At 36.1% G+C, this 19,870-nt stretch overlaps 1 protein-coding gene across 1 annotated transcript in view; it reads left to right on the forward strand.

Moving 5' to 3' along the window:
• Nucleotides 1-19,870, forward strand: part of LOC126176298 (uncharacterized) — a 370,925-nt gene that overhangs the window by 212,596 nt on the left and 138,459 nt on the right. The window contains exons 9-10 of the mRNA XM_049923448.1: nucleotides 2,506-2,595; nucleotides 14,414-14,504. Of these exons, the coding sequence (XP_049779405.1) occupies nucleotides 2,506-2,595; nucleotides 14,414-14,504 (181 nt within the window). The remainder of the gene's footprint in view (nucleotides 1-2,505; nucleotides 2,596-14,413; nucleotides 14,505-19,870) is intronic.

Genomic DNA, 19,870 nt, shown 5'->3' on the forward strand with positions numbered 1-19,870 from the left:
GGTGTGACAGCACCTTCTTTTATGTGACAAGGCAGGTCAGTGTTACACAATACTCATTAAGTGCAGAGCCATCTTATGAAGTGGGAACATGTAACCAAGTGCCATTATGTCTCACCAGCATCACAGGGTGGAATGTAGGCATCTGAGTGCATTCAAATGGGGCAGAATAATTCATCTCCGGGGATGTGTCTGTCATTCCATGACTTTGCAGCTTGTACAGAGCATGCTGCCTCAATAGTGAGGCAGATGTGGAACCAGTGGAGAGAAGAGAACCACACACATCATTGATAGGGTACTGAATTACACAATGTGACCACAGTGCAAGATGACCACCATCTTGTCCATTTGATTACAACAGACAGAACAGCTTTTTCCACAGTGTTGGTGTGATGTTGAAGCACTGCAACAGGTGCAGACATGTCTGCATTGATGGTTTGACACCGGCTGGGATTGTGGCATGCATGCCATTGCTTTGGTTCCCATTGATCAGAACCCACCAACAACACAGAATGCAATGGGCACGTGAATGCCAACATTTGTGTGCTGAGTGGCAAAATGTGGCATTTTTGGATGAGCCCACTTCTACTTCTCCTACAGTGATGGCTGCATACACATTCAACATAACCTTGGTGGATTCAATCAAGCAGACTGTACTGCTGAGCAGCATAGCAGACAAATGCCAAGTGTGATGGTTTGGATCATCTTTGCCTGTATCATAAAGTCTTGCCTCCTACATCTTCAGGGCAATCTGAACAACTACTGCTACATAGGGAGGTTTTACAGCCTGAGGCACTGCCCTTCCTGCAGGCCATTCCACATTCCACACTTCAGCAGGACAATGCCCAGCCACATTTGGCAAGGAATGTACAAGACTTCTTTGAGGAAGGGCAGGTACCTGTGCTTCCCAGGCCTGCTTGTTTTCATAACATGTCTGGGATGTGGTCAGTCAGCAAATTGTTTGTCCAGGTCCTCCTGCAACTACAGTTTATGCTTTGTGGATGCATCTACAAACTGTATGCAGAGAATTCTCCAACAGTATATTAAGGTGCTCTTTGATTCCATGCATGACATCTAGTGGCTCTGACTTCATCACTTGTCACTGCTTGTCCATACTGAATTTCCACAGTCACAGTGCATGTACAGGTCTGTAATGCTAATCATATCGGTGGAATAAAGTTCATTGTGAACACATCTCTTAGTCTCAGTGTTTCACTTTTTCCAAATTGTAGTTAGTAATTATCATTATTATTTCAGATTATTTTGAAAATTATGAAGAACTAGTTATTGAGCATGCAACAAGACAGTTTTGTAACAGCTTTCGTCAATAGTGTGGAATTGATATAGAATGTTACTTGTAACAATTTTGGGGTGATATTAATAGTCATTTTTAACCAAATTAGAACATATTCTTTGAGTAGAATGGTTAAAATCATGAAATTGGTGTTTTCAAATTGGAGTGTTCAACTTACACAACTACAGGAAATAGAAAACAAATATGTTGAAACACTATTTTAACCATGAATTTCCATGGTGACACATAGCATCTTGCTGTATATCCCCTGAATATTATCCCTAACATATTAAGCATATTTTTATAATGCATACAAACATTACATGAAACAAGTTGCAGTGTGTAGTATTCTATATTTGCTGCATGTGAATGGCACCTGTGTAAGAATCTTGATCTTCACTATTCAGTTAATTGCATGATAGGATGCACTTAGCACAAACGCTTCTTCTGCTCTGTTTGGATTAATTATATGCAGACACAATCCTTAATAAGCTAAACAAAATAGTTATAATTTTAGATGCTGAATTTTAGTCTAATGCATGAGACCTACCATTTGTTAGAGACAGAAGCTGATTAGGAGAGCTGCCATTGAAGCGTCATTGCCTCATGAATACTTATTTGTCCCAAACAGTTTATTTAATCTGCACTTATTTTGCCAAATAGTAAAACTTCTGGAGTCATTACAGGTAGTAAATAACAACTACCCATAATTCCAGTCAAACATAAGTAGTGGTTCATGCAGATGATAAAAATAATGTATTGTAATCAATTGACCTGCAGTATTAAGTGAAATTCTCCTACCGAATTCAAAAGCACTATGAGGTTGGGGTTTCAGATCCTGGTGACAATTTTTATTGATTTATAATGTTTGTAGAGTAAATTATATTCTTACTATATTAAAATAAAATTGAGAGGTAGACTGTATACAGACAACATACAGAGTACAAAGGTTCTTGATGTTCTTTCAAACACATGCATGAAGCAGTTAAAGTAAAAACACTGAAAGTAATAACAATAGATTATCTGGACACACAATTGTTGAAAATGTTGACTGATTGATGTTAAGTAACAAGCACTGGTTTAGATATGAAATTTTCTGTTGACTGAAACTTTCATTAACATAACACACAAACAGAATATTCCTGTTTTTACAACACAACAATAAAACTCATTTTAACTATTGGGACTGGTTGAACAGGAGTTTTTGGTTCCAGGAACACCCACAATCACCGTGGAAGGAAGCAATGTTGATACGGACTCAGTATCTTTAATATCCTACATAGCCACTCCACATACCTGTCAATGTAAGTGGAGTTATTTTCACAATACAAAATGTTTTTCCCATTCAAAAACACAATTATTTTTTTCATTGAATAGACCTTTTATTAATTTTCTAAGTTCGCAGTTCCATTTGCCTCTGAGCCATGATCAAAAACATGTCTCAACACATGCTAAATCATGAACATATATTCATTCAAAAATCTAATGCATTCCATCCAAGTAACAACAGAGGTCCTTTAAACATTTTTGCATCTTGCTCAATGAGTTCATACACACCAACATAAAATTCACTATTAAAAGTAAATGCATAATAAGTGACTGAATACCACTCATCAGAAGAAATTAATTCCTTGAATAGACATTCTTTCTTTAATGCTTTTATTTACATTAACTGTTGTTTGTTACCAAAGAGTAATCCATCAAACAAAATTAAACTAAGTAAAAAAGCCCTTGAAAACTCAAACAACAAAATTATTTTAGAGTCTTAGTAATTCACCATATATTGTTATTCATATAGGATTGGTAAAAGTTTGAGAAACAAATTCAAAATTTTGGCCTTCAGTACCTAATCCACTTTAAGATTTTTTTTCTAATACCTACTGATGTTGTCACCTCTGAAAATGCTTAGTGTATGTGAGAAAAATAAAAATCAGATGCAAAGAAGCACCGTGTTTCAAACTTCTAAGTTGTGCCAGTTGTCACAGGCCTGTTAGAAGAAGGCATTCTAGTTATAATACAATCATGCTAAGAACAGCAATGTGATATTCGTAACAACCTTCATGACTTTGTTCACATAATGCCAAAAGTATTAAAGTTATTAAACTAAAATTTTATATGCATTCCTTTTCTTGAGTACAGTGCTTCTTTCTGCATACAGGACTTACAACTGCTTACTTCTGTGGTATCTAATTGTGAATTTTATACATGTTGTCAACCCAACATTTAACTCAGCAATGGTGAAAGGTCATGTTTGTTTCCAGGCAATATCATCACTACTAATACAAAAATTGTATGGCTGTAGCAGCTGGCACTTCAAGAAGATTTCTCATTTTATTTCTCTTGTGAGATTTCACTTGCATGAAGTATTGCACTGAACATATTTATAATCAACATTTTGTCACATGAGTGGAAAAGTCTTTTCCTACCTACGTTGTTCCATAACTTGTCTTGGTACTAAATGATTTCTCTATCTAACAGTTTTATTATTTCAAAAATGTGCATTCCCTCTAAAATAAGTCTTATAAGGGAAGATGTCAAAAACAGAAAAAGAACTATATACGTCTTTTAAAATTCACGAATTTTGTATTGGTTTTACTATCAGTTGTTATTGCTGACCATAACTATCTGTTGTGTGAATTGGTATCCCAACACTGACATATTTTATGTCTTAGGTATGGAAATGTATTTGGCTTTTGTCATCACAAATAATATTTATCCAAAGATTCCTGTACTTTTGGCAGTACTGATAACAAATTTTTATGAGCCATCTTTTATGTTATTTGTGTCCCTGATTAGCTTAGTAAAGGTTGTCTCACAAATGTACTTCCAAGATGTCACTAGCTCAGCATCCCTTCACTGACATATCTATTGTAATATTATTGACATCTGACTTTAACAGATATTTATGCAGTAAATGACAAGTCTTTCTGTGCCCTAGTTATCACTCCTCATAAGGGCATGGACACTGCTGCAAATTCAAACTAATGTAGTTAAGTTAGTGTCTGAGGATGATACAGATTACTAACTTCCTCAATGAATTTAGCCACTTGTTTTCTAAACACTGATAAACCATAGTGGTTAGTATTATACATCATAATCCTACTCATTTATCTGGTATCGTGTACTTGAGCTATGTACTAGCTTCATGAAAATGATATAGTCATACAACAGTTGCTTATAGCAGTAAAAAATTGCAAAAAACAATTGAGCTAAAGTTACTGGTCAATAATAAGCCAATGCATCATGAAACATTTCAGTTGTATTTGTTTTCCAAAACTGATAGAAAATGCCTGTAATCATTTACACTGTATCTTGCACATATCTGTAGTCCCATATCTTTAATTCACACCTTTTTATAAATAGTAATTATTAAGATATTGCTGCTTCCTAGCTAGAAATACGAATTCTAATTTTAGCACTGATTAACCATCCATTAAATTTTGGCACAATTGACCATTTTCTCGGAGAATATTTACTGGTCAAATGATTTAGTTCAGACTATATGCAATTCTTTTAATAGATACCCTGGAACTAGCACATAATTTTATTGTGAGAATGAAAATAAATTTTCTTTAACAACAATGTGCAGTAAGCAGTGCAAGCTTATAATCTGCTCAAATGAATCCAAGACTGAATGCTGCTCACTTCTTTACTAGATCTTCCAACTTCAGAACACTTGAATGATAAGTTTGGTTGGCTGGTACAGCAACAAATGCATGTTTAGCTTAACAGAATTCTGAAAAAAATTGTTTTCATTTGATTACCCTAACCTTTATAGTAATATCTTTGCACATGAAATACTGTCACAGGCAGATAAAGACTAGGTAAGGCCTCGCCCCCGAATCTTTAGTAGAAGCTTTTTAAGTGCTGCTAAAATGAATTAAGTTAATTGCTCACAAGCTTCTGTTGAACAGTTTTTTACCTTTAAAACATTTATTTTTATATCTACTGTTGCATAAGTGTTAACATAATAATTTCTCTAAAAAAAATGTTAAGTAGGAAGAAGATACATCACAATTACATACAATTCCAACAAAGGCCAACAAGTAGGAACACCAGACATATTAATTCAATGGCCCAGTTATTCTATTTGTCATATTCTGTAGACTACACATTGGAAAAGGTACTTCTGGCGTGTGGACCAATTCAAGGTTAAAATTCAAAAACTTAGCACCTTTCTGAAACTAATTTAATACCCTGCATTAACGATTAACTATCACTGAACCATCATACACAGTGCTTACACAGGTTAAAAAAAAATTAAAAAAATAAAAATAAATAAATAAAAAAGTAATAAAATTAGCAGGAAAGTCTTTAATTTGGGGAAAAAAGTTGCTGCTTCCTCAGTGTTTCTGTAGTTGTCATTCATTTACTAGTGTTTTTTAATGCAGGAGTTTACAGTTCTTGAATGTAGACAGTCAAATAAATTCTAGAAGTGACTAATATCACATATTTTAAATTTTGTTTTGAATATGCAGAAATTTTAAGCCTCTTGCTTTTTGTCTACTGTTAGCACGTTAAAATTATTTGCACTATTTTTTCATCAGCTCACTGAGTACAAAATTTATGGTCACAAAAATTTTTGCTGTGAAATTTAATTTTCATTTAGCTCATTTTGTATAATGTTAACTGCATTATCATCTGTCCGTAACAATGTGATCATATGAGGATAATGTTTCATTGAACAATTTTCATACATGAAACCATGCAGCAACAGGGTTGAAAATGATTTAGGCTATCTTTTTGTTATTGTTTCTCTGCACTGATATGACAAGGAGGTAATTAATGTTAAATTTCAACAGTATTTGCCAGAAACCCAGAAGTAATCAGAGCAGTTAAGAGTAAAGTTGCAGTAGCAACATTAATAGTAACATATCAGATAATTAAATTAATGGCAAAACAAAGCCAAAATAAGTAAATTATTTAAAAGATGTTGAAAATCTTCCGATTGTTATCTTTACCTCATCAGCAGCTTCAACACTTTGGAGACTGGAAAAAGCTTACTGGATAACCAGATGATATCAGCAGCAGTATGATAGCACATGTTATAGCTAGTAGGAGGAGGACTATATACATTAAGAAGGTCCTACCATTAGATATTAAGCATTACTTTATGTTGGCATCTGGACTATGTAGTCCTGAACTGGTACTATGTTGTGTACAATCATTGCCAACATTATCAATCCTCCAACATCAATTACACAATTTGTGCTGTATGATAAAATTAGTCCAATAAAGAACCATCCACCCAATCGAACAACACTGTAAGTAGTAATACCATCCTACATTCTCTCATCATAGTAATATTAACTGAAGAAGTACAAAATGACTGCTAGAAAGCTGTAGTGTGACTTTAATGAGTGACTAGTTCTGATAGTATTATCATCATCTGGCCGAATGAAACAGTGATACTAACTATGGCAAGACATTTACACACATGCAATTTAACATTATAAGCATTTTTATATGTACCTGCATAACTGACATAATCTATGAAATTTCGTAATTTTATAATACACATATTTAACTTTCAAGTAGGTGCACTTTTGTAGAAACACAAGCAGAAGCACAATTAACATTGTCTTGTACTGCTCCGTTGTTGTTTTACAACTGTGATCCCATACCTATTCCTTCATTATTACTTCAGCTAACACGGTGATAAACTGTGTTGTCATATGCCCAAGTGAGTAACAGTAAAATAAAATAAACAGCGAGTTAGGTGAGAAAAAAATTGACAATCCATGCAAGAAAATGATCCAGATTATGAGCTAGCAGCACAATCCCACAATGAAGCAGTTGTCTACAAGATAATTAGTAATCAAATAAGCAGATGGTTCGGATACAATGCAACTGCACTGCTTAATGGAGTTTAATGATTTGAGAGGGTCATTACTGTCAGGTAACACTTGTCCGCAGCAACAGATCGATACAATGAGAGTTTATTTTATTATTCATTATGAGAGTTTAGTTATTATAACTAAACAGTGATTTAGCTCATTTCATATAAATTTATTCAGTCATTGTTTAACAAAATTAAGATTAAACTGTGATTTTGCTCTTACTTGTTAACTGTGGTAACATAAACAAAGTACACCATGCACCCACTCATGTTACGAAAAACAGCATGCCTGTCTGAGGGTTAAAAAAAATCAAAACACAGTTGTAAGCTGCAGTGTACATATGGTGTACATGTTGTTTGCCATCAAACACCATATACTGTACACTGTAGGATAGCATAAGGGACACATCTATACACTGCAAACAGCTGCAACGTACATGGTAAAGGGACATACCATTGTACCTCATATTAGGGTTTCTATCAGTTCCATTCACTTACAGAGTGCAGAAAGAACAAATGTTTAAATTCCTCTGTGTGTGATGAAACTGGTCTAAAATTGTCTTAATAGCTCCTATGGAAGTGACATATAAGGGACTGCAGTATATTAGGTTGATGCATAAGTTTGTAGCATTTTTCTGTAAATTTAATAAACATAACAGAGACTTCTGTCATGAATAATATATTCTCCTTCACTATTTACAACAGTTGCCAAGGATGGGGTAACTTTTTGATTCTATGACTACAGAAATCATGTCGTTTTGAGGTGAAGAACTTGTCAAGCCATGTACAGAGCACACTTGTATCCAAAAAGGAAGTTCCTTGAAGGCTGTTCGATACAGAGCAGAAAAGGTGAAAATCTGAGGATGAAAGATCAGATGAATAAGGTGCATGAGGAATAACTTCCAAATCCGACTCTGGTATAGTGTTTTTTTGTCTCTCTAGCAGAACGTGGGCTGGCATTATTGTGCAGTAGCAGCACTTCACACAGTCCTCCTGGTCATTTTTGCATTGCATCTGCAATATATCTCAGCTGATGATGATAAATGTCAGCAGTGATGGTTACACCTTGGAGAAGCAATTCGTGATACAGCACACTGTTGTTGTTCCATCAGATGCATAATATTATCTTTTGTGGATATGTGCAGGTCTTTGTACAAGGAGTTGCTGCTTTGTTTGGGCTCAGCCATTCCTTTCTTTCCTTATATCAGAATAAAGACATCATTTATTGTCACATTGATGACATAGGATAGGAATGGTTGGTGTTTTTTATGAGCCAATTGATGACGAGCTAGCAGAGATGCTCATATGGCCACCCCTCTGAAGTCAAACAGATCGTCATCTAGCACATCCTCAGTTTTCTTTTCTATTCTTCTGTATATTATCCTTGTCATCAACTTAGATGCTTGAGTTGTTAAGCTGATTGTGCAATAATTCTCACATTTGCCAGCTCTTGCAGTCTTTGGAATTGTGTGGGTGATATTTTTCTGAAAGTCAGATGGTATGTCGCCAGACTCATACATTCTACACACCAATGTGAATAGTCATTTTGTTGCCACTTCCCCCAATGATTTTAGAAATTCTGATGGAATGTTATCTATCCCTTCTGCTTTATTTGATCTTAAGTCCTCCAAAGCTCTTTTAAATTCTGATTCTAATACTGGATCCCCTAGCTCTTCTAAATTGACTCTTTTTTTCTTCTTCTATCACATCAGACAAATCTTCCCCTCACTGAGGCTTTCAATGTATTCTTTCCCCCTATCCACTTTCTCCTCTGCATTTAACAGTGGAATTCCCATTGCACTCTTATGTTACCACCCTTGCTTTTAATGGCACCAAAGGTTGTTTTGACTTTCGTACATGCTAAGTCTGTCCTTCCAACAATCATTTCTTTTCTGATGTCTTCACATTTTTCATACAGCCTTTTCATCTTAGCTTCCTTGCACTTCCTATTTATTTCATTCCTCAGCGACTTGTTTGTATGTATTCCTGAGTTTCTCGGAACATTTTTGTACTTCCTCCTTTCATCGATCACCTGAAGTTTTTCTTCTCTTAGCTATGGTTTCTTCTCAGTTACCTTCTTTGTACCTATGTTTTTCTTTCCAACTTCTGTGATTGCCCTTTATATGGAAGTCCATTCCTCTTCAACTGCACTGCCTACTGAGCTATTCCTTATTGCTATATCTATAGCCTTAGAGAACTTCAAGCATATCTCGTCATTCCTTAGTACTTCCATATCCCACTTCTTTGTATATTGATTCTTCCTGACTTCTTAAATTTCAGCCTACTCTTCATCACTACTATGTTGTGATCTGAGTCTATATCCACTCCTGGGTATGCCTTACGATCTAGTAACTGATTCAGAATCTCTGTCTGACCATCATGTACTCTAACTGAAATCTTCCCATATCACCAGGCCTTTTCCAAGTATACCTCCTCCTCTTGTGACTCTTGGCCAGAGTATTTGCTATTACTAGATGAAATTTATTACAGAACTCAATTAGTCTTTCTCCTCTCTCATTCCTTGCCCCAAGCCCATATTCTCTTGTAACCTTTTCTTCTGCTCTTCTCCCTACAACTGCATTCCAGTCCCCCATGATTTTATCAAATCAATGTGTAATGTTGTTAGAAGGGAGACAGGAAAAGTAACCACTGGGGTAGGTAGTATTACTGTTAAAGAGAATGATACCATCTTAACCAACAGTACACAGGTGGCCAATGTATTTAACAATCACTTCTTAAGTGTAGGAGAAAAAATTGGTGAGAATAGTTCAAAAGAAAAAGTCAGGCAGTACATGGAAGAGTCAGTTTTGAAAAATTTTAGTCAGATTAAGTTTCAGCTAACATCCTCTTGTGAAATAAGGAAAATTATTAAATCTTTGAAAAATAAATGTTTTGAGTCACATATGTAATGCATCACTGACTCAGGGTATTTTTCCAGATAGGTTAAAATATGCCATTGTCAGGTGTCTCTTGTGAAATAAGGAAAATTATTAAATCTTTGAAAAATAAATGTTTTGAGTCACATATGTAACGCATCACTGACTCAGGGTATTTTTCCAGACAGGTTAAAATATGCCATTGTCAGGTGTCTCTACAAAAAGGAGGAAACCATGGATGTCAATAATTACCGGCCAGTAACCTTGCTTAAAGCATTTTCAAAAATCTTTGAGAAAGTAATGTACTCAAGAGTGGTTAGCCATCTCAACAGTAATGGGATACTTAGTAAATCACAGTTCAGATTTCAAAAATGCTGTTCCATTGAGACAGCAATATACAATTTCACTGTCCACATAATAGAGTCTTTAAATAGTAAAATGTCACCAGTAGGAATATTCTGTGACTCATGCAAAGCATTTGATTGTGTGAACCATGGGATTATGTTAGAGAAATTACAATTCTATGGTATAAATGGAACAGCATATGAGTGGTTTAAGTCATATCTACAGAACAGGAAGTAAAAAGTCTCTTTATATGCTTCAAGTGATTCAAAGGAGTTTGCCACTTCATCTAACTGGGGTGAAATTACATTAGGTGTTCCACAAGGTTCGATCATGGGTCCCCTCTTGTTCTTGATATATGTGAATGACCTCCCTTCTTATGTGAAACAAGATGCTGAACTGACACTGTTCGCTGATGATACAAGCATAATTATTAATCCAGTAAAAGAAAGTCCAATAGAAAATGATACAAATAAGGTCTTTGGAAAAGTTATTAATTGGTTTTCTGCGACTGAGCTTGCTCTGAACCTTGGAAAAACACAGTACATCCAATTTTTTGCTGCAAAAAGTATAATTCCTTCAATAAACATAACACATCAAAAGAAGTCAGTAGCCAGGGTAGAGCATACTAAGTTTTTGGGTGTGCATACAGATGAGAATCTTAATTGGAAAATTCATGTTTTGGATCTCCTAAAGCAACTAGGTTCAGCAACTTTTGCAATCAGAATAATTGCCAATTTTGAGGATGTGGAAATTATTAAGCTAACATACTTTGTATACTTCCACTCTATGATGACATACAGAATAATATTCTGGGGCAACTCAACACTTAGGCAAAAGGTATTCACTGCTCAAAAGAAAATAGTCAGAATAATGTGTGGGGTTCATAGTCACATATCTTGTAGGCATCTGTTTAAAAGGCTAGAACCATTACTGCCTGTGCTGTCTCACCACAGCATTGACATCAATCTGACTGTTACAAGCAGATGCATCATTCATTGCTGAATTCCACTCAATGTGCCAATTAATTCTGGCTCTAAACCATGCAAATCTCTGTTGTCTGTGGTAAGGTGTCAGCAATAAATGACACTTGCCAGCTCCAGATACTAATCCAGCTTTTATAATCTGTTCCCAGCAGTTCATCACGGCACTGTCTCTAATATCTGCCTGGATTTCAACTGTTGACAGTCCTCTATTCATCAGAGCCAGTTGAACAATCATACAATCTTCTTGTGGTGTAGCCCTTCTAGAAGAACACTGCTCTTCTGGTCCATCTAGTCAACTCTCATTCTATAGTCATTGAACAACAACCAGTAGTTTGTGCAGGCTGTCAGCATGATGCTCCTTAATCTTCATGCCAAAGATTCTGCCTTTCTTGAAGACTGAAAGATGGCAGTGCATTTCACATGTATGTCCTCTGAGCATGGTGTTGCAATCTACCTCTGAAAATTTCCATTAACATTAGGTGCACCCAATAGTCATTGCCCATATTTCTCTTCATCTATTGGAATAACTCTTTCCTGAACTGAGAATAAGGTTGTATAAAGATTAAATTTCAAACAACAATCATGGAAATATTGGAGTGTCAGACTGGTAGCATTCAAGCAAGATGATTATAGTGTAACATTTTCCATTTTTGATAATATACTGTATTTGAGGTGGTGAGCAATCAAAAGATACATAAACGTGGTTTACATTTTCACTGAACTTTCAGGTGGTGTCCTTCATCCGAGTTAACAGACCAATAAAACACTCACACACACATTCACAAACAGGTACACTGGCCTATCACAGCAGCCCAAATGACATGAGTGGCTGTGGTGGGTGAAGTGGATGAGATGAACAAGGAGGAAGAGAGGGAAAGAGAGTTTTGGAGGGTGGAAAGGGATGGTGGAGAAGGGGAAGCTGAATTTGGTACACATAGTGGTGTAGTGAATTAAAAGGCTTAGAGAACAGCATGGAGAAATGTCTGAGGATGGTCCAAAAAGCAAAAAGCCAGTTCACAATGAACTATACAATACATATTATTGAGGAGCATCAGTATGATGTATTTCAGTTTCTAATAAGACTGGAGAAAGAGTTAGATCACATAGTATTTTGTAGACTAATGGTTAAATGTGGGAGGCATAGAGACAGGAGTGAAGGTCATTGATGGACAGGAACTGTACAAGTGAGGCCAGGATAGTGAAGATGTCTTGTAATAATAACTCCCATGTATGCAGTTCAGAGAAGAAATTGTTGGGATAGACTGTGGTGTGAGGATCCACATGGTACAGTTTGTGAAGTATGTTGTGCTCAGTTCTATGCTCTGCCACCATCACTGAGTGGTCAGGTTTGCTCTTGGACACAGTTTGGTAGTGATCATACATTCAAGCAGACAGCTGGTTGGGGATCGTGCCCACATAAACGCGTGAAAAGACTTTAATCCAGATATGACACCGACTAACCATCCACCAGTATGAATGGCCACTGCCAAACTGTGACCAAGAGAAAAGTTTACCTCCCTGTGGCAGAGCATGCTACTGAGCATAACACACTTGACTTCAGTGACTGCCTTGTAACTCATGCCAACAGGACACCCCCCCCCCCCCCCCCCCTTTCCCAATATCAGCTTCTCTCAATTCCGCATGGATTGGAATTTCCCTTACAACATGTCCTCTGATCCCATGTCTTATCTGGCCATGATCTCTGCCAGCCCTACCCATAGCCACCTCAACTCTTTTTTCCATGCCTTTATCTTCACTTCAATAATATACACCTGCACTGTTCTCTCTGCAGTCCTCCTTCCTGTTTGCTATCTTTCTCCCCCTTCTCCAACCAATTCCACCACTTGGATTGTTATAAAAACTTTCCTGCCTGCATCAGGGCAGGTTATCTAGTTCTGCATTACTTTTCTCTTACCTTGTTGTTCCTATCCTCTTCCATTGTCTCCCTTCCCTCCCATACATCATCTTCTCTTCTCCTTCTCTTCTCTCCAGTTCTTTCTTCTCCACCCCTTTCCTTTGTTTGCCTCACCTACTCTATCATCACACTAGTTGAGCTGCAGTCTTGGTGCAAAGTAGTCCATTTTTTCCCAATTTGTTATTTCTCAGAACAGATATTGTCTAAAAGCTTGATGACAATTTCAGTGAAGTTTATGCACCTGTCAGTCATTCAGCAAATCAGCCAAATTTAGTCAATATCTTCACTTCTTTCATTCTAGCCAACTACAGCTTATCTCCATCTGTTAAAGAGATACAATGTAGTAGTCAGGCAATAACTTTCTATTTCCTAAAGCTTGAACACCAATCAACTGAAAAATCTAAGTCAGTACAAAGAATACTACTAAAAATCAAAGAGTAAAGCAGATTGTCCATGCACTCATCACCACAGAATAATGCTGCATTTCACTGTGCATTCACAGATGTTCTTCTGGCAACTCCCATACATCTACAACTTTACAGTACTGTTTAAAAAAAAAATAAATAAAAATAAAAATAAAAATAAAAAAAAAACTTTCATTCTTAATTAATTTTACTGTCTAAATGAAAGGAGGAATATATCCACATGTAACTGTGTTAGTCACTCAAATTACTTTTAAGTCATTGAAATTCTTGATTGAGATTGGCTGGCTGAATACCCTGCAATGTAACAATCTGTTATGACACAACAAGTTTTTCTACCTTTCCAATAGCTCCTAACTTGTGATACCTGCAACAATATGTTTGATACAATGTGTCTGTCTTTTCACCATCTTGGAAATCTGACAACAGACCAGAGACTAATCACCCTCAAAAGGTTTAAAGTGATTCTGATTTAATGGAAACTTTTTGAAAAAATTAGACTGGTTCATGGACAAAAAGTAATTCATAATTTATCTATGCATAACATAATGATACAACAACCTTTGAAAATTTCAATATCCTTGAAATACTATGATCTTATCATGGAAAGCAAAAGAAATGTATTTAATGAACATACAACATTGATGTTATAATATGTCTTTTGGAGTAAGTCTTAACATATTAGTCTTACTTACAATTAAATGTATGATTAGTAATTATGGGCTTTCAATAAATTTTCCAGCTGCTACAACACCAAAGGACTGCAGTCCTTCCTTGTCACCACTGAACGCAAATGCCTTTTCGAAGTCCATTGACAACAGCGTTCTCTCAAGGTGAATTTAACATTATTTATATTGTCTAAATTATTGTTCTGCTTCTAATTTCATATGTTATGCTTTGCTCTAAGGCTTACATTCATAAATGCATTCTGATTAAAAAAGAAAAAAAAACAGTTTATGTGGTTTCTATTACTGTGTTAATTTAAGATGCTGTATTCACAGTCCACTTCATATGTAAAATAAAAACACGCAATTGATAATTGTGTGGTGGCGGGAGGACTGGAATGAAGAACACAACCTGACTGAGCTGGCAGAAGCAGATGAACACAAGTTTTAAGGCTTTTTTAAGCTGATTTATGCTCCCTTGCTTTCTGCAAATCTCTAGAGCAATTAAACAGTAATGCCACTGCTAATTCTTTCCAACATTTCTTCAAAGATGAGCATGTGCTACATTTCTAGTAACATCTAACAATATGCATTTAACACTTAAAAAATTATGAACGTAATCACATGAGTTGCTAACAGCTAATTCTCACTGTGAAATCATTATAATATTTGTCAATCAGTCCCAGTCATAATTATATTTGAAATTATAAGCAGTTTTGGCCACTGTTGCCCCTCTCATGAAATCTACAAGGAAAGGAAAATCTAAATTAACAAATACAAAAAACATCCTGTAAAATGAAACTTCCTGGCAGATTAAAACTGTGTGCCCGACCGAGACTCGAACTCGGGACCTTTGCCTTTCGCGGGCAAGTGCTCTACCATCTGAGCTACCGAAGCACGACTTACGCCCGGTACTCACAGCTTTACTTCTGCCAGTATCCGTCTCCTACCTTCCAAACTTTACAGAAGCTCTCCTGCGAACCTTGCAGAACTAGCACTCCTGAAAGAAAGGATACTGCGGAGACATGGCTTAGCCACAGCCTAGGGGATGTTTCCAGAATGAGATTTTCACTCTGCAGCGGAGTGTGCGCTGATATGAAACTTCTGCCAGGAAGTTTCATATCAGCGCACACTCCGCTGCAGAGTGAAAATCTCATTCTGGAAACATCCCCTAGGCTGTGGCTAAGCCATGTCTCCGCAGTATCCTTTCTTTCAGGAGTGCTAGTTCTGCAAGGTTCGCAGGAGAGCTTCTGTAAAGTTTGGAAGGTAGGAGACGGATACTGGCAGAAGTAAAGCTGTGAGTACCGGGCGTGAGTCGTGCTTCGGTAGCTCAGATGGTAGAGCACTTGCCCGCGAAAGGCAAAGGTCCCGAGTTCGAGTCTCGGTCGGGCACACAGTTTTAATCTGCCAGGAAGTTTCATATCAGCGCACACTCCGCTGCAGAGTGAAAATCTCATTCTGGATCCTGTAAAATCTTCGTATACACTGCTTGCCATATAAGATCAATGATAACAGTGAAACAACATCATAATTACACAAAAATTAAGACATGTGGAACAAATGTGGCATTGAATACACCAGCCCTGTCATTGATTACTGATTACAGAATGTTACTTTTCAAGCATTATCATTATGCAGATAACAGGCAGCTTTATATTCAATCTGTAGGAGTTGGAAGTCCCATAATTACTGAAGCAAACAGTTGTATGGCTGTTAACAGGTAGTAGTATCTTTCCAGTTTGTTGTAGAATCCTAGAACATATTTTGAGTTCAAACATAATGAGGTACCTTGAAAAGAATGACCTCCTCCAAGTCAACTAGCATGGATTTAAAATACCCTAGATCGTACGAAAACCAACTCGCACTTTTCTCATATGACATCATAATCATAGCATAGGAATGGCATATAAACAAGTTTTTGGCTTTCCATGTATGTCTATATCTTGCACTTCTATACAATATAGCTAGCATATCTTATAGGTATGTTCACTACAATAATAAGTCAAATAAGCTTTCAATAAAAACAGACTTCTGTGATTACCATGAATTCACTGGAAGGTTAATACAACACCTAAATATATTAACACAACTTACAGAGAAAATATTAGATGAAAATGTGAGTTAGTTTAACTGTATTTCAAATTAACTACATTATCAGATACAATCCATCCCACAATAGCAATAATTTTAATAAAATAAATTAAATGCAATAATAATTAATCAAGTCTTTCAGATTCTTTTAAAAGAAAAGGTCACATATCGTTATATTAACTGACCGAAATTTTTAACTAAGAACCTTACCGGCAGTATTTTTCTCTCATCCTTCATTTCTGCCAACTGTCATCATACCATCCTCAAAAGCTACCAGTTTTCTCATAACAACCATGCCTGCTGTCATCCTGCATCTCCCTGGGTGGCACATTACTACCAGCAGGCAAATATCCCAAGGTTACCTGGAAAATAGTTCCCAAATTGTGGTCATGTTTAGAGATATTAGAGTTGTTATATCACCTTCTCATCAGTCAATGCTGGGACTGATTCACTCAAAATTGTCCACTTCAGTCATCTGTCATAGATTCTCCAGACAAAAATTTCCCCAGTAGTCATAAGAAAGCACAGGTCACATCTGTCTGCAAGAAGTGTAGCAGAAGTAATACATCCATTTGTTGTACTGTTTTAGAACATATTCCGAGTTCAAACATAATGAAATACCTTCAACAAAATGACCTTCTCCAAGCCAGTCAGCATGGATTTCAAAAACATAGATCATGTGAAACCCAATTCACACTTATCTTACTTGACATACTGAAAGCCATGGGTCAAGACAATCAGATAGATGCACTATTTCTCAATTCCTGAAAAGCATTTGACTCAGTACCACATCTACACTTACTATCAAAATTATGTTCATGTAGTTATAAAGTGAAACTTTTTGCAGGTTTGAAGATTTCTTGGTAAGCAGTACACAGTATGTTATCTCTGATGGAGAGTCATCAGCAGATGTAGAAGTAACTTCAGGAGTTCCCCAGGGAATGTGCTGGGACCCTTGCTGTTCATGTTGTTTATTAATGACCTTGATGACAAATATTAACAGTAACCTCAGATGTTCCGCATATGGTGCAGTCATCTATAATGAAGTATTGTCTGAAAGAAGCTGTACAAAAATTCTGTTAGATTCTGATGAAATTTAAAAGTACTGCAAATATTGGCAATGTGCTTTAAATTGTCAAAAATGTAAAACTGTGCACTTCACACAAAAAAAAAGAAGTATCCTAATATTATAATATCACTGAATCACCACGGGAATCAGTCAACTCATATAAATACCTGGGTGTAACGTTTTGTAGGGATATGAAGTGGAATAATGATGTATGCTCAGTCATGAGTAAAGTAGATGGCAGATTTCAGTTTATTGCCAGAAGTCTAAGAAAATGCAATCAGTCTAGAAAGAAGATTGACTTAAAAATGACTTGTGCAATCCACCCTAGAATATTACTCAACTGTGTGGGACCTGTACAAAGGAGGACTAGCAGGGGATATTGACGTATACAGAGAAGGGCAGCAAAAATGGTCACAAGTTTGTCTGAATTATGGGCAAGTGTCACAGAGATGCTGAAGGGACTGAAATGGCAGACTGCTGAATATAGACGTAAACTATCCTGAGAAAGGCTACTTACAAAATTTCAAAAACTGGCTTCAAATGATGACTGTATGAATATACTAAACTCCCTGATTAATTATCAATACATGAGGATTGTGATGACAAGATTAGAGTAATTGCAGTGCACACAGAAGCATTCATACAGCCTTTCTTACCATGCTCCATATGTGAATGGAATGAGAAAAGTCCTAATAACTGGTTCACTGGGACACGCCTTTTCCATAAACTTCCTAGTGGTTTGCAGAGTATAGATGCAGATGCAGTTGCAAATATAAATCTGGCACCGTTACTGGAATATTTCTTGGTTACTGTAAAAACTTTATCTTTTCTGCAGTCAACACACTGTTTATGTGGTGGATATCCCTTTTTGGTACATGTTTCACAACTTCTTATTTAACATGACCTAGTAGTAGTGTTTGAAAGATGTTATTCACATTTTATGTATACTAAGACATAAAGGAAATATAACAAAACAAAGAAATTAAATGGCATCTGAACATATATACAGATCTTACAGTATATAATAAAGAAAAGAAATGACAAAAAGAGACAGTGAATGTGTAAAATCTAACTCAAATTACCAATTAAGGGGACACAGTCGCGAGGGAACTCCGACAGGGAATCAATGCTAAAACGAGCAAATGTCAGGTACACTTTCTGAAGTAACTAATGGAGATAAAGACCTGAAACTTTTACAGTGTACAGATGAAACATCATTCTCAAATCACATAAAAAATGGTTAATGTATTTTATATATTTCATGAGTAATCATTTTTTTGTTCTATAAGACAAAAAATTAAAACTTTTCTAAACACCTTGGAGCTTGTAAATCTGTTCTTTTTATCACTACTGGTCTATTTTTTTTTATCTAATTAATCATCATTGTATTAACAAGAGATACTGTAAGTCTGATGTCTGTAGCAGTCATAGTTTTTGAGAAAAGTGTACCAGAAGGTCAGAAAATGTAGTTTTGAGAAAAATGGTATTAAAGTTTTACATGCAAGAAAGTAATGTACAATGTCATACAGACACACTTTTAAAACATTCCAGGGCTATACTGTGGCTCAGCTTCTTGATCTTTATCTTCTTTTCTTCTTTTCTTTGATCTGCTGGCTATCCTGGCCTCCTTGGTAGCATTTCCTGCAGAAATATTAGCATAACAGATATGGTCCATGTCAATCTTTTTCAGTCCCCTTTCAGTATTGATACCATCCTTTGTTCCAAAGAGTCTTAATACATCAGTCTTCTTTGACACACCAGCATTGAAGCACATCACTGCATCATGAACACCAAATTTTAGTGTTTCTTTTCTAATGAAAACAGTTCTTGGTAGCCTTGTCCAAGTGACAGAATTCAGACTTTCATTTGGGTTTTGAGTTTTTCCATGGAGACACTTTCTCAAGAGCTCTTGTTGGCTAAGGTCTCTGAAAATGGGTTTCACAGCTAGCAGGATTTTTTCTGGAATTGAATGTTTGTGCTTATAGGTGGAAGATGTAGATTAGATTAGATTTACTTTCATTCCAATTGATCCGTAGTGAGGAGTCCTCCAGGATGTGGAACATGTCAGAAAAACAACAATACATGACAAATATTTACAACTAAAACAAGTAAGCTAATGTACCATTCCACAGGTCCCAAGTGGAATGATCGTCATTTTTTAATGAACACTAAGAGTCATTTTACAAATACTAATGCACTGAATTTAAAATAAAAAAGTTTTTTATTTATAAAGTAATAAACATGTAATACAACTACTGTAATACTTATTTACAATGAACACATTACTGCACTGAAATGGTGCAGAAGTTAGATTATACTTACACACACACACAAATTTTCAATGAACACATTACTGCACTGAAATTGTGCAGAA

The sequence above is a fragment of the Schistocerca cancellata genome, chromosome 3 (assembly GCF_023864275.1).
Source record: "Schistocerca cancellata isolate TAMUIC-IGC-003103 chromosome 3, iqSchCanc2.1, whole genome shotgun sequence".
Taxonomy (NCBI): Eukaryota; Metazoa; Arthropoda; class Insecta; order Orthoptera; family Acrididae; genus Schistocerca; species Schistocerca cancellata.